At 34.6% G+C, this 25,162-nt stretch overlaps 2 protein-coding genes and 1 pseudogene across 2 annotated transcripts; 1 reads left to right on the top strand and 2 right to left on the bottom strand.

Moving 5' to 3' along the window:
* Positions 1-3,188: 3,188 nt before the first annotated feature.
* On the top strand, positions 3,189-4,727 carry LOC118061368 (uncharacterized). The gene is made up of 3 exons (XM_035074798.2): positions 3,189-4,197; positions 4,281-4,322; positions 4,433-4,727. Exons 1-3 carry the CDS (start codon positions 3,366-3,368, stop codon positions 4,558-4,560), a joined length of 1,002 nt encoding a protein of 333 aa, XP_034930689.1. The 5' UTR covers positions 3,189-3,365; the 3' UTR covers positions 4,561-4,727.
* Positions 4,728-5,230: 503 nt separating this feature from the next.
* Positions 5,231-7,176, bottom strand: LOC118061367 (probable pectate lyase 16). Its single transcript, XM_035074797.2, has 4 exons — positions 6,460-7,176; positions 6,142-6,245; positions 5,891-6,026; positions 5,231-5,758 (listed from the first exon to the last, which is right to left on the bottom strand). Exons 1-4 carry the CDS (start codon positions 7,174-7,176, stop codon positions 5,540-5,542), a joined length of 1,176 nt encoding a protein of 391 aa, XP_034930688.1. The 3' UTR covers positions 5,231-5,539.
* A 2,378-nt stretch (positions 7,177-9,554) lies between these two features.
* LOC118061399 (disease resistance protein RPV1-like) lies at positions 9,555-21,288 on the bottom strand (annotated as a pseudogene).
* Between the last annotated feature and the right edge of the window lie 3,874 nt (positions 21,289-25,162).

The following is a 25,162-nucleotide window of genomic DNA, read 5'->3' as shown; positions in this document are numbered from 1 at the left end:
GGCCTTTTCAATGAATGAGAGCGTATTTCCGTACCAAGCAACCATTTCAAGCTATGCACCCGTACGTGCACCCTTCGTGTATTCGTGTTCACAACGAAGATGCACTCGATCGTCTTTCTTTTTCTTTTTCTTTTTTTCTTGTTTTTTTGGCAACATTTCTGTCCTTAATGGTTCAGAAATTGTCAACAAAGTCTTTTCATACATATTCGGCGATGGACTTTGTTTGAATGTTCACAATATGTCTTAAGAATAATCTCATAATTATATAAATAGTCTCAATTTTTCTTCCCCGTCGTGTCTATCCTTAATGGTTAAGAGATTTTCAACAACGTCTTTGCATACATATTTGGGCATAGACTCAGTCCGAATTGTATAATTTTTTTAAGTAAGAAAGCATATATTCTTGTTGATGTTCACAACTCATAAAATCAGTTTTTTTTTTTTCCTAATAAAATTGATAAAAATTTAATTAGAGCCAAAACTGATACAAACTTTATGGGGGTGTTTTTTTTTGATAAAAAATAAGCTATTCTCATCAAAATTATGAAACCGTTGAAACTAGTGTCTCTCATTTGAGTTTTAAATCAAGCACAATATACCTCATTGATTGCGAAGAAAATCCACAAGAATTAATCATGTTAACAATAACGTATACTGAACCACGAACCCTTGTCAACCTAACTGCCTACTCGTGACCCACATCACATAATTATGGATCCCAAATGCATGTATATATCATCGAATGGAAATGATTATTTTTAAAAATGTTTTTTATCTAGATAATATATATATATATATATATATATATTTTAACATTAACAAAAAAATTAATTTAAAATAAGTTTTTTTTTTAATTTTTTTAAAAATACTTTAAAAATAAAAAAATAAACAGCCTATAGAGAATATGGAGAGGATTCATTTGAATAACGTGGCAGCCATATTTATGAGTCTTTTTGACGATGGATGAACATCCGGTGACTCTTCAGCCTAATTTATGTGAGTGAAGGCCCCCTTTTCAATTAGTTGCCTTAATTGATTAGATTAGACCACAGGTAGTCTGGTTGCTGACTGCTAGCTTTATGTCTCAAGTTGGATTCTAATTTTCTTGCAGCCTTAGCTGTTAAAGCAAATTGGACAGGCAATGACCACATGAACCTAACAAAAAGGCCGAAAAACAGGATTCATGAAGGTTAATGACTTAATCTGTTATTATATTATTATATAATGAGGTATATTTTGATATCATTTTATTTTTAAACATATATTAAAAGTTTCTAATCTATCATTTTAATGAATATTTTAAATTAATTTATAAAAATTAATCACGTGATTTGTACATGATAATAAATTTATATATGTTATACGTTACGTTTCTAAAACAAGTATAATTTTGTGATTGGTGTTGGCGGGTTTCATAAAATTCTGTTAGAAAGAATAAAATTAACTCAATTAAAATATATGAATAAATTAAGGATAAATTGAATAAGTAATGCTAATAATAATAATAATCAATAACTAAAATATTAAGTGATCACACAAGAAATGCCAAACCTAAAATTTAGCCAATTAAATTAATTAGAGTTTTAAACTTTTCTTCTAGAAGTTGGAAGATCACGTTGTTGTAGTGGTTTTGCATTTATTTTGTGGCAGACTTGCAGCCACTATACTTTTCTCCGAATTGGTATTTTTCAAACTCCGGTGTTGTGTTTATTTTGTCAATAGTCTTACTTTTCAAATAATTATTTTATTTTGAGACCCAAATTAAAAAAATAATTAGGATGAAATTATATAAAAAGATGAAAATAATGACTAAATAAGAAACAAATTTATGCTTTTCAAGAAAATAAAAAAAAACTATGGTGCGTTTATTTTCTAGAAAGTGATTTTCAGAAAACTACTTTTTAAATTTTCTTGTATTTGTTTGTTATTAAAAAAGTTAGTCAATGAAAAAAACTTTCCAGTAAAAAAAAAATTTAACTTGGTTTCCAGAAATATGTTTTTTTATTTATTTTGGACAGAAAATACTTTTTAAAAATTATAAAAAAATTAAAAATATCATATTATTTACTGATTATATTAAATTTGATCCTCAAACTTATTTTTCATTATATAAATAAATACTGAAAATATTTTTTAAATTATTTTTCATTATATTACTAAACATCAAAAAATAATTTACTTTCTTAAAATTTATTTTCAAAAAAAAATTACTTAGTAAACAAACCATGAATATATGGGAACTGCAAGTTTAGACTGGACCAAAAAAAATTAAAGTAGATCACAAATCTAATCTTTCGTCGGTGAAGCCCATAATAATAGACTGCAAAGCCCAAAGGCCCAAGGGTAGAGTTGCTATAATCACAGTTGTTAGACCCAAGAAAGATGCCAGCCCAACTCGAAGTTACTGGTATTAGTGTTATAAGGTCAATACAAAATAAATAAATAAATAAATAAATTACACTAAATTAGTGTTATATGGTATTCTAATAATATTAAACCATAAAAATGGTAAGTGAAAAGATATTTCAGCAAAAAATCCAAGAGGTTGATTTTTTTCTTAAGAAATTAATTTTTAGATTTGAGTCGTGAAAGAATAGTTGGTTTTATTAGAATAAATATTTATACTTTCGTGATTTTTTTGTTAATTTTAGAAATAATATTTAACGAACCAAATTAAAATAAAATTATTGACTGGCTGGTTTGAAAAATAAATTGACTTGCCCAACTTGTTACTTGATTGTGTTTTAAAACAATGGTCTTACCCCTTGCTTAGTGTATGTTTGAAAATGCAAGGTAAATTATGTTTTTAAAAAATTTTAATTATTTTTTATTTAAAATAATTTTTTTATATTTTCAAATTATTTTGATATATCAATATAAAAATTAATTTTTTAAAAAATAATTTTTTTTTATTTTAATATATTTTTAAATAAAAAATATTTTAAATCATCAATACTACTATAATCACAGATAGACTTTTATCCTCTCAATTTCCCCCATTTGGCCACGAAACTCTCACTTCCATGCATCTTGACTCTGTACCAAAATCATCCCAAAGAAAATGAACAAATTAAGGAACAGAAGCACTGATCCTTTAGCTCTTCTGTTTATGATTTTTGCTTTCATAGGACACATACTCTTCAATCATTCCCCTGTCTCAAGATTCTCTTCTAAAACCATAAAGCAAAGAACAAGTGAAAACAAAGTAACAAGCAAACATAAAAGAAAAGAAAGGAAAAAGAGAAGGAACAGTCACGACATATATTCTTTTCACAACTCTTTTTAAGCCTCCCTTCCCTTTACTCATTTCATTGCTATCCTTGACCATATGAACTAGAAATTCAAAGCTTCCATCACATATTTTAATGGCTTACAATCCTTCTTCAAGGTCTTGTTCTTATGATTCTTTTTGTTTCCTATTCATTACATTCGTTCTTCCATATTTCTTCTTCACAAAAGCTCAAGCTGCAAGCCATTGTAGAACCTCATGTGGTACCATTCCAATAAACTACCCTTTTGGCATCGATGATGGCTGTGGCAGTCCATATTACAGGCACATGCTTGTATGCTCCGATTCGGGCATTCTCGAGCTTCGAACGCCTTCCGGGAGATACCATGTTCGTAGCATAAGCTACTCAGACCCTCACATGATAGTCACTGATCCATTCATGTGGAAGTGTCAAGATGGTCACCACTTTCGTGCAACTAGGGCATTTAGCCTTGATACAAGCACACATTTAACACTCTCCTCTCAAAATGACTACCTCTTCTTCAATTGCAGTGAAGAGAAAGTGATTGTTGAGCCAAAACCTATCTTCTGCGAGAGGTTTCCAGATCGGTGCGACTCGACATGTGATAGTGCTAGTTACCTTTGCAGGCACTTGCCAGGATGTGGTGCTGCATTAGGAGGACGTTCTTGCTGCTCTTACTTCCCAAAAGCGACCGAATCTTTGAGGCTGATGCTGAAGTATTGTGCTAGTTACACTAGTATTTATTGGAGAATTAATGGTGCAAATGCTCCTGATGATCATGTACCTGAGTATGGTATTAGAGTTGATTTTGACATTCCAGTGACTACAGATTGCCTTCAATGTCAAGACATGAAGAAAGGAGGTGGAAGATGTGGATTTGACACACAATCACAGAATTTCTTATGTCTGTGCAATCAGAGATCAAATGTCACAACATATTGCAATGGTATGTAGTATCCAAGCCTTTTCATCCCACTATTTCAAAACCAAATTTCAGAAATCAAAAGTTATTTTGGTTCTGTTTTACAGATCACAGCAGCAGTAGCCATAGCAAGGCAGGAATAATTGCAGGTGAAGCGTTGAAATTTCATTTATGGTTTCCAAATTTTCTTGGCATTTTTCAGAAATTATAATGAAAGATCAGGCTTACTTAATTTGATGTTTCTTATTGTGGTTTGCAGGGACTGTAACTGGAGTTTCAGCTGCTGGGGCCTTAGGAATTGGTGCTGGTCTATGGTATTGGAAGAAAGTGAGAGCCTCAGCACCAGTAACATGTGGGGTTCAAAGCAATGAGAATAGGCTCTTTTAAGAACAAATCAACAAAAGTGAATACCAATCACTTTCTCTTTTCTAATTTCCCTATTTTTTGAGTTGCCTTTCGCACTTTAATAAGCAATTTAATGGATCTGTTTTCTTTGTTTTAAATTTTATCCTGCGCTGTTTATATATGATAGTTTTTGCTTTTGGGTTTCTAAATTAGTGCTACCAGAGTGCTGTTACATTGTCTGTCAACTTTCCTTCCCCCCCCCCCCCCCGCCCCTATTTGTCAGAGTTAGATGATGCACTAGTGAGGTTAATTGGCCTAGAAAATTGATCACTGTTTCAAGTAACATGAACTTAGGTTGATCCTGCCGGAAGGAATTAGAAAAGAAAAAAATGAAAAAGGAATATGATACATAATTATTAAACCCGATCTAACTTTACTCGAAACCAAATTTGATTTTGAATCAAATTGAAAATTGATCGGCAAATCTAGTTAACCTGACCGAAACCTAGATAAGAACATGACTAATTCCAAATATTATTTTTTATAAAAATTAATGTTGTTTTGAGATAAACACGGGTCAACTAAACAATTCAAAACTCAAGTCTTTAACTGGATATGTGCCGAGTCCAGTCTTATAATTTCATTACCAACCAAAAACAAAGGTGAAGAAATAATAATTATTATAATGATCACAAATTTGCTTTATTGGTGGATTTCACTTGCTTTACATTGACACATTGTATCTTACAAAAAGCTGTTCTGACAAACATGGACCCTCTGATTAACACCCTAAACTATCCTTGGAACAATACCTCATTGGACTGGTTTAAAGTCCTTGTATATAACTGTCAGATCAGATGTGTATATGATACAATTATATATCTCAAAGTGCTAAATTTCTGATACATGCTTCCCAAGAACACTTTACATAGGGGTAAAAGGAAGGTCAAAAAAGAAAAAGAAAAAAGGAAATTGAATTACAGAAGAACGGGCAACAGGTTTTGGCAAATGTTTGAGGGTATCAACATGGTTGACCCCTAACACAGTTTAGAGGACCTGCACCAGATGTTAAAGCAGGAACCAAGGACCCAGGAGCCACCGTAAAGGACTGGGTTTTAGAATAAAGTGGCGCACAACTTCCATATCCAGACTGTACAAAATAAGCACCATTCATAAATACATCCTTAGATGATCTCCATTTCCAATTCGTCCAGCCATTCTTGGCCTCTCTCTTAGTAACCTGTAATGCAAGAAACATTATCCATATTAAATAAAGATAAGCTGTTCGTATATAGGCTATGATTAAGAATATCTGGTTCTCTGCATATTGGGATATAATTAAGAAGATTAATTATCTTGTAAATAATTATACCTGCTTGGAATTACCATTACGAGCTATAAAGTAGTTCCCTTCACTAAAGATGGTTGGATTAGCACTGCCACCAATCGCGTACATTTGCCACTCATCATATCTATTGTTAGCAACATGAGCATAGCCAAACCTTACCCTGCAATACGACACCCCCAAAATTTATCTTAGATTTGATTGATAAGACTCCTATCAAATTAAACATCAAAAAGAAAAAAGAATGCCCCATATAGGAGAAATATTGTTTCTTTTACCTTGGCATCCTCTCAATAAGTCCAGAGCCAAAACGGTTGAAAGCTATAGTTACTTTCATAACTTTATCTGCTGTATATCCATCATTGTGTCCAAGCAACATCACCTGCCAGTGCAGTTCATTTGGTCAGCAGCCAAGCCTAGCTTGAGAAATTATTAATTCTGTGTGGACATAATTGGAGAGTACTAACGTTGGGATTATCTATGTAACCAATGTGGTCATAAACAAGATAATGAGGCATCAGGTTCGAGTCTCACACCTTTATCAATACTCTAATGAATTTGGAACACATTTATAAAATGAGTTGCAGTCTAAGTACCTTGTCATGCTGGGAGAAGTAATTGTTAGAGATTGTGATGGAGGTTGAAGCACGAATTACATCAATTAGGCCATCGGTGCAACGAGCAAGATAGCAATGGTCAATCCAAACATTTGAAGATGCAAAGATGGCGATGGCATCTCCATCGGAGCCTCCACGCTTCCCAACGTGCGTAGGAGAGCTAATAACTCTACCAGATTTCCCTGGTTTGCAATCATGAATACTAATCCCATGAATAATAACATGGCTAACACCTTGAATTGTTATGCACGGTCCATATGCAATCTCTACTTTAGCTCCCCTCCCATCTATAGTCTTATAACTATTCATTATAAGCTCATTTTTAAGTGTGATTACCATATCCTTGGCAAAAACGATCCAAAGAGGTTTACTTTGGATAGCACCATACCGAAGCATGCCCGGTTTAGGGTTGACAGGATCATCATTCGGTGTAGTAACGACGTATATCGCCCCATATTTCCCTCCCATCGCGCCTCTGCCAAACCCTACGGCGCAATCGGCCAAGGCACGACGATTGTTGGCCCAATTTGATTTGGCACGCCAGCATGAGTCTACAGGGTTAAGAGTTTTCTTGATATTGCTTGGAAGATAGCTTGATAAGGGTTTAGGCTTGTTATCTAGAGCATAAGCTGGTAGGGTTAAACATAAGTATGGTACAAGATATGCCAGCAATATTAGAGGGGCTGGTGAGGCCATGGATAGCTAGTTGAGATAATTCGAAGAAGGAATAAATAGAAGGGGATTTTATAGAGCAAGAGAAGGTGGGTCACACGTCTAGAGGCTAAAGACATTGAGTTGTTTGGTAAGCATTTAGTGCTAGACAAACGTGGTTGCACGAGCTCAATCTGGTTGACTACTTGTCTATCTCAAAGAAGAAGAAAGCCCAGAATAAAAAGATGGTTGACATCGCAAGTCTGCTCTGAAATTATAAAGAAACTTGGAAATCCACTACATCATTCAAGTGTAGAATGGATTTGGCAAGATGCAGAAGAATATTTGTCTGAACAAACAATGTAGAGGCGTTCATGTGAAAAAAATAATGAGGAAACTTCAACACAAGATGTAATTCACGAGGATGCAATGTAGGTGGGAATGTTAGACGACATTGGGTTGTATTATTTGGTGTATTTTTGGATGGTCACTAATCTTCTTTAACAGATAAAATGTCAAACTACAAATATAAAATTTGGTTCATTTTATCAAGATTATATAGCTCCTTCTCTGCTTCTAATTATGAACCTAACAACTAAAAATTCAGTTAAGTATCATTCTATTTTATCACCAGCTTTTTCTTTCTTTCCGTTCTCTTTTCCGTTTTCTTTTTCTATTTCTCGTATTTTCATTTTTAGAGTGTAATATAAAATTATTTATATCTTTATAATATGATATTAAAATTTCAAGAACCAAACAATTAAAAGTCATTTATTCTAATAATAAACCATGTATCTAAATTATTTATATTGAGTGTTGAAATTAATAATATTATTACAACCCTAGTTATAAAACCTAGATTTACTCGATAGTCGACTTGAGGTCTAGATTGGTCTAGTTTAATAATAATAAAAAACAATTGGGTTAGTCTAGGTCGATGTCCCTCTCGACCTATAACCTGAGCCTTGTCTTGGTTTGATTTCCGAGTCAGGTTTTAAAATTATGATAAGAATAAATTTTATCTATACATTGAATCGGGTCTTGCCCTAGATCGACCATCGAGTTAGATTTAAAAACTATAATAATAACAATTTTTATTCTTACATTGACTTGGGTTAACCTGATTGACCCTCTAGCTCGTGACACGAGCCTTGCATCGGGTCGAACCCCGAGGCGAGTTTTAAAACTATAATAATAACTACTTTTATTCTTACATTAACTTAAGTCAACGATCAACCCAACTTGTGACTTGGGTCAACCTTAGAGCCAACCTAAGCCAACAGTCAACCTGACTCGAGACCCGGGTCAACCCTTAAGTCAGGTTTTAAAACTATAATAGCCACTTTTATTCTTACATAGACCTGAGTTAACAATTAACACAACCCATGACTAGGGTCTTACACTAGGTTGACCCCTAAGTTGATTTTTAAAACTATGATAAGTACCACTTTTATTATTACTTGGATCTGAGTCAACCTAAGTTAACCCTCCCGACTCATGAACCAAGCATTGTCTCGGATCAACCTCGAGTTGAGTTTTAAAATTATGATAATAATCATTTTTATCTTTATATTGACCCGAGTCAATAGTCAACTCGACCCATGACCTAGGCCTTATCCTAGGTCAATCCTCGAGTTGGGTTTTAAAACTATAATTATAATCATTTTTATTCTTATATTAACTCGGGTCAACCCGAGTCGATCCTCAGGACCTGTGACTCGGACCTTATCTTGGATCGCCTTTGAGTTGAGTTTTAAAACTATGATAATAACTTTATCCTTACATATTTTAGTTGGATAATTTTGGAATTGAAAGGTTTTTAAAAGGATATTTTAAAAATAAAAAATAACATATATGATCTTTGAAGATATATTCCTTTTATACCTCATGTTTTAGAAATATAGAAATTCATTTTAAAATTGTCTTCAAAACATATTCATTTTTATGTCTCTTTCTCTATATTTTTTTTTCAATACACATAAGTAAATTTCAACACATAAAACCATGCCAATAAAACTTGCAGAGATAAAATCGAAATGAGTTAAGTTTAGTGACTGAAGTGGTCAAAATAAAAACTTTAGATACCTAGAAAATAAAAAAATTAGCTACAAAAAATGACTTGAAAAATACAAATTTTACTCCTTACAATTTGATCTGAAACTTAAATTTAATAGCTCAAGAAGCATGTATTTTTAACCATTAGACATTTCATCAGGTTAGAAAAAGGATTTGCTAATAATTTCTTAAATGTTTTTCTTTAAATGTTCATCTTATTGCTGTTCCTTGGTAATTTGTTACAAAATACTCGATCCATAATTTGTTGTGGTAACAAGGTATTAAAGAAAATTCTCATGAAATAATGCTAGGGAAATATGCATGTAAACAGCAAGTAGGTTATCCTGGCTTAGAAATTAAATTCCATGTCAACAAGGTTGTCCAACAACACAGCTTAAAGGGCCTGCATCAGATGTTAAAGAAGGAACCATAGTTCCTGGGAAAACTACAAAGGACTGAGCTTTGGAATAGAGTGGAGCACAACTTCCATATCCAGATTGAACAAAGTAAGCACCATTCATAAATACATCCTTCGATGATGACCTCCATTTCCAATTCTTCCAGCCACCATCAGCCTCTCTTTTTGTAACCTATATATACATTAAAAAAATTGATTTCTGAGTAATTAAATATTAATGGTTGCTTATAAAAGATACATAATTTTTACATGGATCAAATTAGTTTTGTGTAGTAATGCATAGTGTTTTTTACAAGTATTTTTTAATAAAAAATATATTAAAATATTTTTTTCATATTTTATTTTTATTTTTAACCACATCAAAGCCACTTAAAAAACATCAATTTGATGCGTTTTCAAGGTAAAAATATTTTGGATAGCAAATTGTAACTTAAAAAACAAAAAACACACTATAGTCAAAATTATTAACAATAGATTTTAATGTTGGTAAAGTTATGCCTGGTTAATATTTTAAAATAGTTGCGGAAAATATAAAAGAAACAGAAATATGTATGATTGGATATAAGAATAAATTTGTTTCTGAGATAGTTTTAAAGTAATTATTTTTTATATGAAAATATTTTTTATTTATACTAATTGTATCTGCCTCTTCTATTTTATAACAGCAACATCATTACCTAATTACCTAATTGTATCTGCCTCTTCTATTATATAACAGCAACATCATTACCTATAAGAATAAATTGTAATGTTACGTATAAACATGTATCCTACTTGCTATATGATTTTCCCTCAAACATGCTTGTGATCAATGCCCAGCATATTTGGTGGGAAAATCCTTTGGTGGGAGCATGAAGGAATTATACGTATTTGAAAATGTGATAATAATTATTTGTGAAAGTATTTTTTTTATTAGAAATGCATAAAAATAATTTGTTTTATTTTTTAAAAATTAATTTTAATATCAACATATCAAAATAATTTGAAAAAAAAATTTAAAACAAAAAAAATTATTCAACTTTTTTTCTAAAACATAAAAATAAACAATCCTTTACACCATATTAGACGGTGCAAACTGTGTTAAGAGAACTAAGAACCCAAAATGTTTTTGGAAGTTTTGGATCTTATACGTTTAATTACTGATTCTTTCAATTAGATCCCTCCAAAAATTTGCTAATTTTATTTATGAACTATTTCTGTCAAATTAACTTCATATTCATATTGGATCCCCTATTTATTTTACTCCAAAAAGTTCATGCTATATATATATATAGTTGGACATTGAGTTACAGTTTATTATACAATTAATATTTTAAAAAAGCTTTCAATATAATACCAAATCTCAAAAAATTTCAATTCAACCCATCATTATTTCACATTTTTTTTAAAAAAAAACACAACAAATTCATTATCAAAATTACAACAGTCACTACAATAATAATTTATAAATTAAGAGAAGATATTTTTGCTTTTGCTACAGGTACATCATCACTGCTGTTGTAGGCTGTGTTAACTTCACTGTTTGATGAGCTGCTATCATCATCAGTTCCTTCCTCTTCATGCTACATTCGCACACCAACCCTCTTTATTTGTACAACTGGATCATCTGGAAACACTGAATCCATCACCATTATCAAATGCAGGATCTTTGCCCCCAAATTTCCAATAGCTTAGCCATAACAATTCAGATTTTTTGGCCGAAAACTACATCGAAAAATTGAGGGGTACATGACAATACGGATTGCATACTGATTAAGCAGAAAACCATGTGAATAGATCAATGCCACATATCCAGTGCGCAGCGGGTGAGGATATTTTGAATGACAGTACTCTACAAATTCTTTCTAAAGTAGCCACTCCTGTTCATCCTCCTCGTGAAACTGTTAAGTTTGTTGCTATTAATATACAGCAGTCCTTAATGGAAAGCACTGTCTATTGACAAATGTAGCAGCCCATCCAAAATGTCAAAGTTTGCAGCCATAATTGTTGAAGATGAACCGGAGCTGGTGGCATCATTTATGCCTATAAATAAAAATAAAGGCATAAGTTAAAGAGCAAAATGAGAGAGAGAGTGCAGAGCCAATAATGTGAGAAATATAAAAGAAAATGAGATACCAAAGATAGCAAGCAGTGGCTGCCGCCATTGCAGCACTGCTAAGAGAAAAGATGACTGATGGGAATAGAGTATAGTGAATGATTCCTCCTTCTTCATTGTTGTAAAATCTTGTTTTCTCTCTATATAATAAAAATGGCTTTTCCTATAGATGTAAATGATTTGCTGAACCACGTTAAATATTATGTCAGTATGCTAAGCCTGCAATAAATAATGATCAGAACATCACTAGTTGAAATTCCCAAGAGAAACCACATTAACATCTCATTTTCATCATATTCAAGGACAATGTTGAATCTCTTGCCCTAAAGTTCTATCTGTTCCATCAAAGCAGAAATTATAAAATGAGCAAAGGAAAACTTTTCTAGATATACAAGAACAAAAATGCAGAGTTGAAATAAAACAGAACTCATAAAATGAGCAACTGAGATCAAGAATTTTAAAATTTGCCCATGTTTTAGGCCTAGTTGTCGGATGTGGTTTGGAGACAGACCTCAAAAAGAACCTAAAGTTTGATTGGATATCATCATCATTTCCTTCCTCTTCATACAACCATTGTACTCCAATCGTCCTTATTTGGATAGCTGGTTCTTTTCGACGCGCTGAAATACTCACTTCATCACCATTATCAAATGTAGGATCATCGACCCCTAATTTCCTGTGCATAAACGTTTGGAATTCACGAACACCACGCTTGTAACTCATAGGGAAGATGGAGGGTTGACAACACAAGTATCGACCACTGGTATTGTTTCTGATTATAATATAAAAAGGATCATAGCGACTGTACTCTGACGTCATACAAAACCTTGTGAACAGATTAAAGCCACATATCCGGTGCGCAGGAGGAGGTGAGGATAATTTGAATGAAAAGTAATCTACAAACTCATTCTGAATTAGCCATTTATCCTCTTCTCCCTCCGCACAAAACCCCCTGCACTTCTCTTCTTCATCATATGCAACAAGGCTGAATTGGCCATAACGAATTGATAGCTGTACCACCAAAACAAAGTCTATAAAACCTTTGGATTAATTCTTGCTTTATTCAAATGTAGATCAAAAACAATAAAATGGGTGAGGGAGGACCTGAAATCTTGATGGCTGTACCGTTTCCATTATTCTGAACAAGTGTGAATCAAACCTTTGGATTAATTCTTGCTTTATCATATCTTGGAACTTGACTAATTGATCACAACCATCCACACTAGTCCAACCGGTTAGATTTGGAACTCTTTGCAGTGAATAGCAAGAGGACACATCTAACAAAATCAAATGGGATGGAAGCTCTGGGAGTGCCTCAAGCATTTTGCAATTTCTTAAATATAGGCCTTTGAGTAGACCAAGATCCTTGACGCTTTCTGGAAGAAAACGAATTGGAGTTCCACTTAAATCTAGTCTCTCCAAGGAGCGTGGCAGTGAAAACGAGGTAAATCTCAACATTTTCCTCACTGAAAACCTAGAGGGAAACAATAGCTTCAATGGAAGAGATGTAATGTATGATGTACTTGCAACAATTCCATCACTTTGAAGCAAGCTGCGCTCCTGATGATGCTCTAACACCATAATCATCAGGCTGTCAAGATTTGAGCAACAATCTAAAACCAGCTCTTGAAGTGAATTCAATCTACACATTTCTTCTGGAAGCTCCATAAGACTTATACAATTTCTTAGATTTAAGATCAATAGTCTTTGTAAATCACCAATAGATTCGTGAATTTGAACCAAACAGATGCAGTCTTCAAGTATTAGCTTTTCAAGGCCTAGGAGACCCGAGAAGTCTGGGGTTCTAATGAGATCATGAGAGTGACGGAGATCAAGAATTTTTAATTTTGGAAGAAACTGCAAAAATACATGAATTTAGTTGTTATCAATTCAAAACGAGAGAGGTGGCGCTATAGAGAGAGACTCGATACATACCGGTTTGCCTTTCCAAGCATCAACTAGACAGCTTCTGGATAGATCAAGAACCACCAGCTTCTCCAAGCATACATGATTTGGTATGGAGCTCAAAGACAATCCATGCCAACATAACCATATCAAATTCTTGGGAAAGTGCTCAAAACTTCCATGAAAATTAGTGTAGTTTAGTTGGAGAAATTTTACATCTTGCATCTTCCTAAGAGCATCTGTGTTGAGGATGGGAAACAAACTTGTTTGGCTAGTTTGTAATTTTCCCCCATTGAAAAAGTCAGAAAGCCATTGTTGAAAGAAGTTAAGCTTGCGACACTTGCTGCGAACCATTGAACTGGTACAAACAACTTCTGCATGATCATCTTCCATTAATGCATGCATATCCAGGGTAAGGCCACGCAATTTTTCAGCATCCTGCATAAAAAATATTACAAGTACATGAGAAAGGAAAGTAAAAGATTGAATATGTCAAGGCACCACAAACCATTTAAGTAGACAAATAAAAAAATTGAGTTGCTTACATTAGTTCCATTCAATACTCTAAAAGCATCCTCACGATGCCATATTCTTTGACATTTGGGTGATTCTTGACGAGCAATTTCCCTTCCCATATCTCTTACGAGTTGATGCATCCACAACCTTTCATCATTGTTGATTTCAACAAGGCATCTATCGATAAGTTTGTCAATCCTAAATCTTGCACCTATACTGAGCCCATCTAGTATCGTAACTGCATAATCCACATCCATTCCATTGAAGAAACAAGAGTAAAAAACGTACGCAGAGTTTTCAAAGGGATTCAATTGTTTTATTTTCACTTAGAGCTTCCTCTGTTACAAGCAGAATATATATAGCTACTCTACATAAGAATCCCTACGTATCAGATCCTATAGTTTAGGACTGATTTGCTAATTACATGGAAACCTATTTCTACTAGGATACAATCACGTATTTACTGGGATGCTGGAATATATCTTTCCAGCTAATATCAGAGACAATGTAGGACTTGAATGCTGCAAATCCAACTTGGAGATAATTACCGCAATTGTTAACATTCCCCCTCAAGTTGGTGCGTAGATGTCACTCATTCCAATTTCGCTGAGAATTGCACTAAACGCGTGGTTTGACAGTGCCTTGGTTAGTATATCAGCGAGCTGGTCTTGAGATCGAACATGAGGAACTTCAATTAGCTTTTCTTCTAGCTTTTCCTTGATAAAATGCCTATCAACTTCAACATGTTTAGTACGATCATGTTGAACAGGATTATGAGCAATATCACATGCTACCTTGTTGTCACAATACAACTTCATAGGATTGACTGGCTTAATATGTAAATCTATCATCAGATTTCTAATCCACAACAATTCACATATAGCTTTAGCCATCCCTCTATATTCAGCCTCAGCACTTGATCTAGCAACTACCTCCTGTTTTTTACTTCGCCATGTAACCAAGTTTCCTCCTACAAACGTGAAATAACCAGAAGTAGAACGTCGATCTTGAATAGAACCAGCCCAATCAGCATCTGTATAACCATTAACATCCAAATTGTGTCCTTTTGTGAACAAAATTCCTTTTCCTGGAGACGACTTCAAGTAGCGTAAGATACGGGTGACAGCATTCATGTGTTCTTCGCTTGGAGAGTGCATAAATTGACTGACCACACTCAATGAATAAGCTAAATCAGGTCGAGTATGTGCAAGATACATTAACCTTCCAACCAACCTCTGATAGCGTTCTTTGTTAGTCGGAACTTGATTGGAATCACCATGTAGTTTCAAGTTCTCTTCCATAGGAGTGCTAGCTGGACTGCATGCTGTCATACCTGTTTCACTTAGTAAGTCTAAGGCATATTTTCTTTGTGAAAGAAAAATACCTTTATCTGACCGTGACACTTCAATGCCCAAGAAATACTTCAACTCTCCAAGGTCTTTCATCTCAAACTCACGGGCAAGGTGCTCGTGTAATCTCTTCCTCTCTCCTGGATCATCTCCGGTTACTATTATATCATCAACATACACAATGAGAATTGTAATGTGTTTTTCATTATGCTTCAAGAATAAAGTGTGATCCGAGTTACTTTGTGTGTAACCAACTGTCTTCATAAAATTTGTGAACCTTCCGAACCACGCTCTGGGAGACTGCTTTAAACCATATAGGGATTTTCTCAACCTGCAGACCTGTTTATTACCTTCTGTTTGCTGTTTACAGCTAGGAGGTAATTCCATATACACTTCTTCTTGGAGAGTTCCATGTAGAAATGCATTCTTTACATCAAATTGATGTAGCGGCCAGTCAAGATTAACTGCTAGAGATAGTATAATACGAACAGTATTAAGTTTGGCCACCGGTGAAAAAGTCTCCATATAATCAATTCCATATGTTTGAGTATATCCCTTGGCTACCAGCCTTGCTTTGCACCGTTCAATAGTTCCATCAGCTTTGTATTTAATAGTGAAGACCCACCTACACCCAACAGGTTTCTTTCCTTTCGGCAAGTCAACAACGTCCCATGTTGAGTTTTGTTGAAGGGCTTTCATTTCTTCATTCATTGCCTCCCTCCATCTAGGATCAGCCAAGGCTTCCTGCACATTGTTAGGAATAGATACAACGGATAATTGATGTACAAATGCCATTTTTTCGTTTGACAATCTATGATAAGATACATAGTTATTCATAGGGTATTTGAGTTTTGAGTGAAGGGTTGGTTCATAGTTCACCTTGGGTTTACCTCTTGTGACTCGATTAGGTAGTTCTTTTAGGGACTCAACTGGATGAATATCATGAGACTCAAGTCTGGAATCAGCCGGGGAAGACAATTGGTTAACTGGTACACTGTGGGAAGCTGTCGGCCCCTCTAAGGTATCCTGGTTAGCATCAACGATTTCTGGACCATTTTCACTGGTATACTCTTCCATGTCCTGATGTTCCTCTGTGTTCTCATTAACTGGACATTCTTCATTAGTCTCCAAGCTATCCAAAGTATCAATCAATTGGTTACCATGTGCAATGATATCCACATTGTCTGTAGGCTTAGTTGTTATCTGCACTTCATCGTTCTCCTTAGTTTGAGATGAATAATACATAGTAGTTTCATGGAAGACCACATCCAGAGTAACATAAAGTTGGCGAGAAGGAGGGTGATAACATCGATAGCCTTTTTGGTGCAGAGCATAGCCAACAAACACACATCGAAGTCCCCGAGGTTCCAACTTAGTTCTCAAACCTTTATGAAGATGTACATAAGCTACACATCCAAAAACTTTAGGAGGTAAGTTTGGCATTGTAGGAGCACTTACAAGGCGATGGAGAACCTCGAAGGGGGTTTGGAATTGCAGAGAACTAGAAGGTACCCTGTTGATAATGTATGCTCCGGTAGTAACAGCTTCTCCCCAGTAACTAGTAGGCATGTGAGCTTCAAATAAGGAGGCACGAACGACCTCAAGGAGATGACGATTTTTCCGTTCAGCCACCCCATTCTGTTGAGGGGTGTAAGGGCAAGTTGTTTGATGAATAATGCCATGTGTGTTCAAGTAATCTTTCAAGCTGTGATTGATAAACTCTCCCCCATTATCAGTCCTGATCACCTGAATATTGGTCTGATACTGTGTTGCTATCATTTTGTGGAATTGCTGGAATAAAGAACTCACTTCACTCTTTGATTTCATTAAGCAAATCCACGTCATGCGGGTGTGATCATCAATGAATGAAACAAACCAACGTGATCCATTTAGAGAAGGAGTGTTTGTTGGTCCCCATACATCCGAGTGAACAACCATAAAAGGTGCAGGACTTTTGTTCATACTAATAGGAAATGAAACACGATGACTTTTAGCACGTTCACATACATCACACTTAAAATCTGAAACAATCAATTGTGAAAATAATTGTGGGAATAATTTCTGTAAATATCCAAAGGATGCATGGCCTAAACGCCTATGCCATAGCCAAATTTCAGACTTCTGGTGTTCATTAGCTGTATTAGTTGAGAAGACTTGTGCCAACTGATTTGAGCTTGCCGGAATCAGATCCAGGTAGTAGAGCTTCCCTCTCCTAGTACCATAACCAATTGTCTTCCGAGTTTGAATGTCCTTGAATATGCAAAGGTTCGGCCAAAAAATTACAACACACATCAAGGCACAAGTTATTTGAGCAACAGATAATAAATTATGATTGAGATTCGGAACAATAAGAACTGACTCTAAACTCAGATTTTTTTTAAGAGTAACCGTTCCTTCTCCTGACACAGAAGAAGGAGTTCCATTGGCTGTGAAAACTACATGGTGGTTTGAGGGTTGTATGGTTTGAATATTATTGTTAAACGTCATATGATTTGTGGCACCTGAATCAATTATCCATTCACTATTTCTAACAGAAGTGGAGGTATGAAGAGCCTTACCTGCATTTACAGCATCATCACCTGTGTTCTCAGCAGTGTCGCGTGCATTCCCAGTAATAGCACCAGAAGAGGAGTCTTTCCCATATTTATTGCCAAACATATGATTTGGTTCTGCCACAGCAACAGACACATGAGGATTTGCCTTTAAGTTTCTCTTACGGGGTGCTTTGGAAAAATCCCACCATTCTGGATATCCAATCAATTCATAGCAGCGTAGCTTAGTGTGTCCAGTTTCACCACAGTGAGTGCATATGCGTTCTGGTCGTGCAGCTCCTATTTCATAGCTGCGATTTTGCGATCCAATTGAATGATTATGATTCAGTGAACCAGAAGCTCGATCTGGTTTCAGGTTCTGTGGCCGTTGATACTTACTTCGGCGAGCTATCATAGCAGATGGCTCTAAGTGTCCAGGTTCCCCATTCAGTGTGTTTCGACGGATAGAGTCACGACGAACATAAGCATATGTTTCTTCAAGGTCTAGTGCAGAATCTCTCCTTAGGATCTCACCACGAATTTGTTCAAATTCTTCATCAAGGCCATTCAGAAAAATATGCACCCGCAGTCTCTCAACTGATTTTTTGTAGGCAATGACATCATCGGGATCTTTCATAACAATCTTGTCACGATGATCTAGTTCTTGAAATATTTCTACCAAATCACCATAATAGGTAGAGATAGGACGACCAACCTGTTTGGTGGAGAACGCACGTTGGTTCAAGGTAAATAGCTGTGATTCATCTGCCCCGTCATAGAATGCTTTGGCTAGAGCATTCCAGATTTCATGTGCAGTAGGCAGTCTAAGATAGCGTTTCATAATTTCTGGTGACATGGAGGTCAACAACCATCCTTTAATCTTTTGATTCTCAGCATACCATTTAGCATAGGATGGATCAGTTTTTTCTGGGATTGTGTTGCTTACAAGGTATTCAAGTTTCTCTCGTCCTGCAATTTGCATCTCCATGATTTGAGACCAGACATCATAGTTGCTTTCAGTAAGGGTGACATTGGTTGAGAAACTGGAATTCTCTGACTGAACCTGGATAACTGGAACAGAGGATGATTCGGTTTTGTCACTGGCCATGGTACGAGAAGGAGGATTCGTAAGATTTATAAGGTTTGTGTGGTGATATAAAGAGCAGATAATAAACCAGCTCTGATACCAAGTAAAAAACGTACGCAGAGTTTTCAAAGGGATTCAATTGTTTTATTTTCACTTAGAGCTTCCTCTGTTACAAGCAGAATATATATAGCTACTCTACATAAGAATCCCTACGTATCAGATCCTATAGTTTAGGACTGATTTGCTAATTACATGGAAACCTATTTCTACTAGGATACAATCACGTATTTACTGGGATGCTGGAATATATCTTTCCAGCTAATATCAGAGACAATGTAGGACTTGAATGCTGCAAATCCAACTTGGAGATAATTACCGCAATTGTTAACAACAAGCAATATCAAGGAATAAGTTTTTTTGATAATCATCATCTAGAGAGTGGTAACTTATTTCAAGAACATTTTGAACATCACAATTAGGAATCACTGCCAATTCCTGTAATGCGCTTCCCCATAATTTTCTTCCTTTCCCTGACAATGAAGAACCAATAACACGAAGGGCTAATGGAAGTCCATTGCAAAGATGCACTATTCTCCAAGAGTCCTCCACAAAACCTTCAACAGGGTAAGCTTGTCCAAAGGCATGCCAACTGAAAAGCTCGAGTGATTTTTTGTTGTCTAGAGGTTCAACTTTGCACTCGACAAACTCATCATTAGCTGCAATTAGACCCTTATTTCTAGTTGTTACAATGATTTTACATCCTTTACAAAGCCATTCTTGCACGCCTATGATTGCATTGAATTGGTCCCTATTGTCCACATCATCAAGAACAATAAGAGTTCTTCTGCAACACAAGGCATCCTTAATCTTTAAAATTCCTTCATCAACATCATGTATCTCATCAACAGTCTTGTTTAGGATATCAGAAAGAAGTTGCCTTTGTAGGCAAACTACACCTTTGGATTCTTTTGAAATTTCTCTAACATTTGATAGATAGCTCCTGCATTCAAATTTACGAAAGTTCTGATTAAAAACTCTCTTTGCTATAGCTGTCTTCCCAACTCCACCAATTCCATAGAGCATAGCAGTGGCAGCATCATGGGACTCATCTTGCAACCATGAGTTGATATAATTTACTAGAGGATCTCTTCCAATGAAATGAAGGGGTACATGAAATAGTTTTCGATCCAAGTTCTTTGAGACCTTGTCCACAATACATTGGACAAGCAGTGCCTGGTATCTACATCAAAAATAAAAATATATTATATGATACTTATTAGTCTCTCTAGAAAGTATAAAAATCACAGTATTTTTCAAGAAAATTAATAATGTAGAATCATTACATTTTAAACTAGACAAGAAGGAAGAGAACAGAAGACAAGGAAAAAGTATCTTCTATTTTTATTTGTCTTCTATGCTATCTGAGTTTGGAGTGGTATGGTTTTTCTAAATTAGGAGTGGTATTATCAGTCATCCTCTAAATACTTGCAAAACAAAACAAATTAAGAGTTCACAATCAGCATTCTAGTCTTATGCTAGGTGTAGTTTCATAAAGAGATACAACTTACCCATCTCCTAAAACCATTCCAGCTAAATCGGCCACTTCCTTCAAAGCAATCCTCCACCCGTTCACCCTCTCCATCTCCTCCTTGAAGCGCTTTTCATGCTCCACAAATGCTGCGGCGAAGCTCCCTGTTTGCTTTCTGACATGGGATGGATCCACATCATAGAATACCGGCAAAACTCTGCAGTCTGCAGTCCTCCTGCGTTCCATGATCATTACAAGTTCATCAAGGCACCACCTCGAAGAAGCATAGTCTTTGGAGAATACGATTATCGCAATTTTTGATTGCTGTATTGCCTTCTGGAGCTCCGATTCGATGTTCTCTCCTCTACTAATTTCATCATCATCTCTAAATGTGTGAATCCCTGCGTGAACAAGGGCTGTGTAGAGGTGATCAGTAAAATTCTTGCGAGTGTCTTCGCCTCTGAAACTCAAGAACACTTGATATTTACAGTGAGAAAACCGTGAAGATGAGGATGCTTGATATTTCGCAGCAGCCATTCCAAATACAGAGATAGAAAATCTTCGAAGATCTGAACCAACATAAGAAAACAGGGCAAGACGTGGAGCTAAAGTATACATCATTTACATCAGAGTTATATTCCATAAAATAACACACAGGAGATAAGAAAGAGAGTGGGAGGGAGTACCTGAAAGTTTCTTTCCCTTATCTCTAAGTTGTGGCTGCAGTTCTGTATCTGTTAATCAACAGTATTCTGCTCTACGGGCATCTCCAACCATAGAGGTAAATGAAAACGCAAAATTAAAAAAGTATTTATTTAGCTTTTATTTCTCTAATTAGACATTCCAATGCAGCAACCAACAAAGAAATCAAAATGACTATTTAGTTTGAGAAGAGCTATTTCTACACGTTACTGTAGAGATAGCAAAAGAAAAAAGTAAGTATTTTTAATTTTTTAAAAACAAGAAAAGAAACTTGTTTTTGTTTTAAATTTTTTCAAAGCATGAATTTTTTTAAAAAAATTGAAAATAAAAATTTAAAATATTAATGGTTTTTTTAAAGTTTGAATTTAAATTTACTTTTAAAAAATTAAATTTTTAACAGTAAAATATAAAATTTAAAATTTAAAATATTCATATAAATAAATTTTAAGTTTAATTTTAAATTATATTTTTTAACTTTCATATTATTTCATTAAATTTTATATTATTTTTATAAATTACTCATATTAATTATATAATTAATAACATCATAATTATATTATTAATAACATCATAATTATATTATATATAAAATATCTAAATTAGTTACATAATTATATAAAAATAAATTTAACATGAAATATATTAAAATATAAATAGTTTTTTTAAATAGGTTTTTAACATTGAAATACATATAATCAAAAAAGCTATATTTATACTATTTAAAAAGCTATTTTATCAATTTAACTTTTCAATTTAGCTTTTGTATTGAAAATGCTCTAAGCTGTGTCTATGGTACGCTACTGGGCTGATTGGGCATAAATATGTGTTTTGCCCCATACATCCTTAGCCTAAAAGCAAACTGGGCTGATTGGGCATGAGAACTAAGTCCAGCCTGGCATAAGATATTCTTTTATTTTTTGGGCAGTTCAGCCGGTCCAGCCCGATTACTGGTTCAAACTAGTAACAAGTTATGTCTGCAGGCACGCGTTCAAGCGTGCATGCACAGTAGAGGGGTAATTAAAATTGCAGGAATGGGGGGGAAGAAGAAACTTACCTGAGCTGGTGGTGAAGACGCGAAGTCGCTGGTCGCTCGGGCTCCTTCTCCTCTGTTCTGCTTCTGCTCGTTTCCTCTTCTTTTATCTCTTCTTTTTTTTGGTTTCTGTTTCTCTCTTCTTTTGGTCTCTCTGTTTTTCTGGTCTTCTCCCCTTTCTCTTCTCCTTTTTTTTTACACTAGGCTTGCCTTTTATAGGCATTCCCTCTTGTTGCTTATCTTCCCCTGATGAGAATAGGATCTAGGACTTCGTATTTTGGCCGGATTGGGACACCAACAGTCCCGCCATTGCTGGACTGTTGGTGCCTTGGTGGTGGTTTCTTCTACGCCCCAATGACTTGTTAACGGTGGTGAAGGAAACGGGAAAAATCTGAGAAACCGGTGGTGGAAGTCGTGGGAATTTCCGTGTGCCTGTGGGTTGTCTGGTGGCGATCGGTGTTTCCTTTGCAGGGGGTCTCCTTTGTTTCCAGAGGAGGAAGACGATGAATGGAAATGAATTTCTGGATTGGAGCGCTTTCTATCCTTAATCATCTGCTTCCTAAGCTTTTAAAAAAATATTAATTAATTTCAACATGTGATTAATAACTATCAAAACATCAAATAATATAATGAATTTTATAACATCATCAATAACTTGTTTATATATATATAAGGCATACAATGCTTACAGCATAGAAATTAATGAGAAATGCAATCGATGATGTAAATGAATTGTCCAATAATGACTTGTGACTCGGAAGAAGAAAAGTCGGAATGTCTAGGCATGACCAGTTATGCATAGAAAAATTTGGTGCCAAACTTTTATGGCTATTGACATTAATTCTGAAGTAAAAATCAAGTTAGAAAAATCTGAAGTAATCACCAATCTATTTGATTGTAATTTTAAGACAAGTCACCCTACAATTCACTCTCTCTGTCGTACATCAGAAAATCCACGCGGCATCAGCTGGCGATTTTTCTCGTTGTCACGTTGATTTGGTTCGTTAGGAGTCGCCACCTAATAATTGATTGCAGGCTACTAGGGAACCCGATGTACTGGTCTTGTCAGAGATCACGAGTAAGGGACTGGTTGTGGTTAGAGAAGGTATTAGCACCCCTAATGCACCCTACCTGAGACAAGCTGCTTCATGATTTTTGACGTATTAAAGAAGTTTTAAAATTTTATCTTTTCATCGGATGTTAGAAATACATCTGATGAAAAGACAAAATTTTATATTCTAATTTAATGCTTCATGATTTTGTCCTTTCCTTCCTCTTCATGCAACCATTGTACACCAATCGCCCTTATTTTGCTGTCTATATTATGTAAAGTTGTCAATTCCATTTTGTTTTTTTAGAATAGCTGAAATATTCCATATTAATTTAAAAAATAAATTAAGTTTCATCTAATTTTAAATCTTGGTCCGTTCCAGATTTTTCAACTAAATTTCAGGTGGAACGTTCCGGTTTCATTTTACATATTCCGTTCCGCTCTTGAAAAACCATTGAATCAAATTGAATCTTGTTCAATTTCATTAATTAAACCACTCAAGTATAAAAAACTCTTTTTCATTACTATTTTCAATAATAATGATATTAATAATAATATTGAAAATTATTATTACTATTTTCATTAACAATGATATTAATTTTTTAAAATTAGATTTATCACTAATATATATGGTTTATATTCATGCTTGTTTTTTTCATGTTTATACTTTGTAGGAATTTAAGCAAAACAAGGGATGCTTTAGATTTCATTAGTTTTGATAACATTGATCTAACTTTATATTTAAAATATTTTACTGTCATAATATTTTGATATTTTGTTTAAGTTGAATTACTTTAAGTTAAAAATCCATTTAATCTTGACTATTTAAAAATATTTTAAATTTTAAAATTATATTTGTTTGGAATTGTGTTTGTATTGCATAATTTATAATTAATTTATCTTGAATTTGAATTATGTTTGTTGAATATATATATATATATATATATAATCCTGAAACGGCACATTAAAATACTTCAAAACTGGAATATTTTATTTGAATTAAAAAAATAAAATACCTAACAAAATAGAATTGAAAACCTTAAAATCATGTAGGACCACCAAAATACTCACGTCATCATCATTATCAAATGTAGGACCACCGAACCGTAATTTCACATGCATTAGCGATTGGATTTCACGAACACCATCCATAGGGAAGGTATATGTTTGACAAAGCATGGATCGACTAGTGGTGTTGTTTCTGATTTCAAGATAAAATACATCATAGAGACTGTACTCTGACGTCATACAAAACCTTGTGAACAGACTAAAGCCACATATCCGGTGCGCAGGAGGAGGTGAGGATATTTTGAATGAAAAGTAATCAACAAATTCATTCTGAATTAGCCATTTATGCTCTTCTTCCTCCTCATGAAACCACCTTAACATCTCATCTTCATCTAATACAAATACGACAACGTAGAATTTGCCATCTATAAATACTACCTGTACCACCAAAACAATGTCTATAAAATGAGCAAAAGACAAATATTAAATGTAGTTTTCAAAAACATTAAAATGGGTACGGGAGGACCTGAAATCTCGGTGGCTGTATTTGACCACAAGTCGTTTTCATTATTCTGAACATGTGCGAGTCAGATGTCTGGTTCTTGCTTTATCCGATCTTGGAACTCGACAAATTGATCACAACCATTTGCCATAATCCCACAGTTTAGATTTGCAAGTCTTTGCAGTGAATAGCAAAAGGACACATCTAAGAACGGCTAATGGGATGGAAGCTCTGGGAGTGCCTGAAGCATTTTG

This window comes from Populus alba, chromosome 11 (assembly GCF_005239225.2).
Source record: "Populus alba chromosome 11, ASM523922v2, whole genome shotgun sequence".
In the NCBI taxonomy this organism is placed as follows: domain Eukaryota; kingdom Viridiplantae; phylum Streptophyta; class Magnoliopsida; order Malpighiales; family Salicaceae; genus Populus; species Populus alba.
Note: the sequence above shows the minus strand (reverse complement) of the source record. Positions and strands in the feature narration are given on the sequence as shown.

What these genes read in the sequence shown, in the direction of transcription:
- LOC118061367 (XM_035074797.2), bottom strand. Translation starts at nt 7,176, where the DNA reads ATGGCCTCACCAGCCCCTCTAATATTGCTGGCATATCTTGTACCATAC. An exon ending in ACTTCTCCCAGCATGACAAG is followed by an intron (nt 6,246 to 6,459) that starts GTACTTAGACTG and finishes CTGCACTGGCAG; the next exon opens with GTGATGTTGCTTGGACACAA. An exon ending in CTTATTGAGAGGATGCCAAG is followed by an intron (nt 6,027 to 6,141) that starts GTAAAAGAAACA and finishes GTCGTATTGCAG; the next exon opens with GGTAAGGTTTGGCTATGCTC.
- LOC118061368 (XM_035074798.2), top strand. Translation starts at nt 3,366, where the DNA reads ATGGCTTACAATCCTTCTTCAAGGTCTTGTTCTTATGATTCTTTTTGT. An exon ending in TGTCACAACATATTGCAATG is followed by an intron (nt 4,198 to 4,280) that starts GTATGTAGTATC and finishes TCTGTTTTACAG; the next exon opens with ATCACAGCAGCAGTAGCCAT. An exon ending in CAAGGCAGGAATAATTGCAG is followed by an intron (nt 4,323 to 4,432) that starts GTGAAGCGTTGA and finishes TGTGGTTTGCAG; the next exon opens with GGACTGTAACTGGAGTTTCA.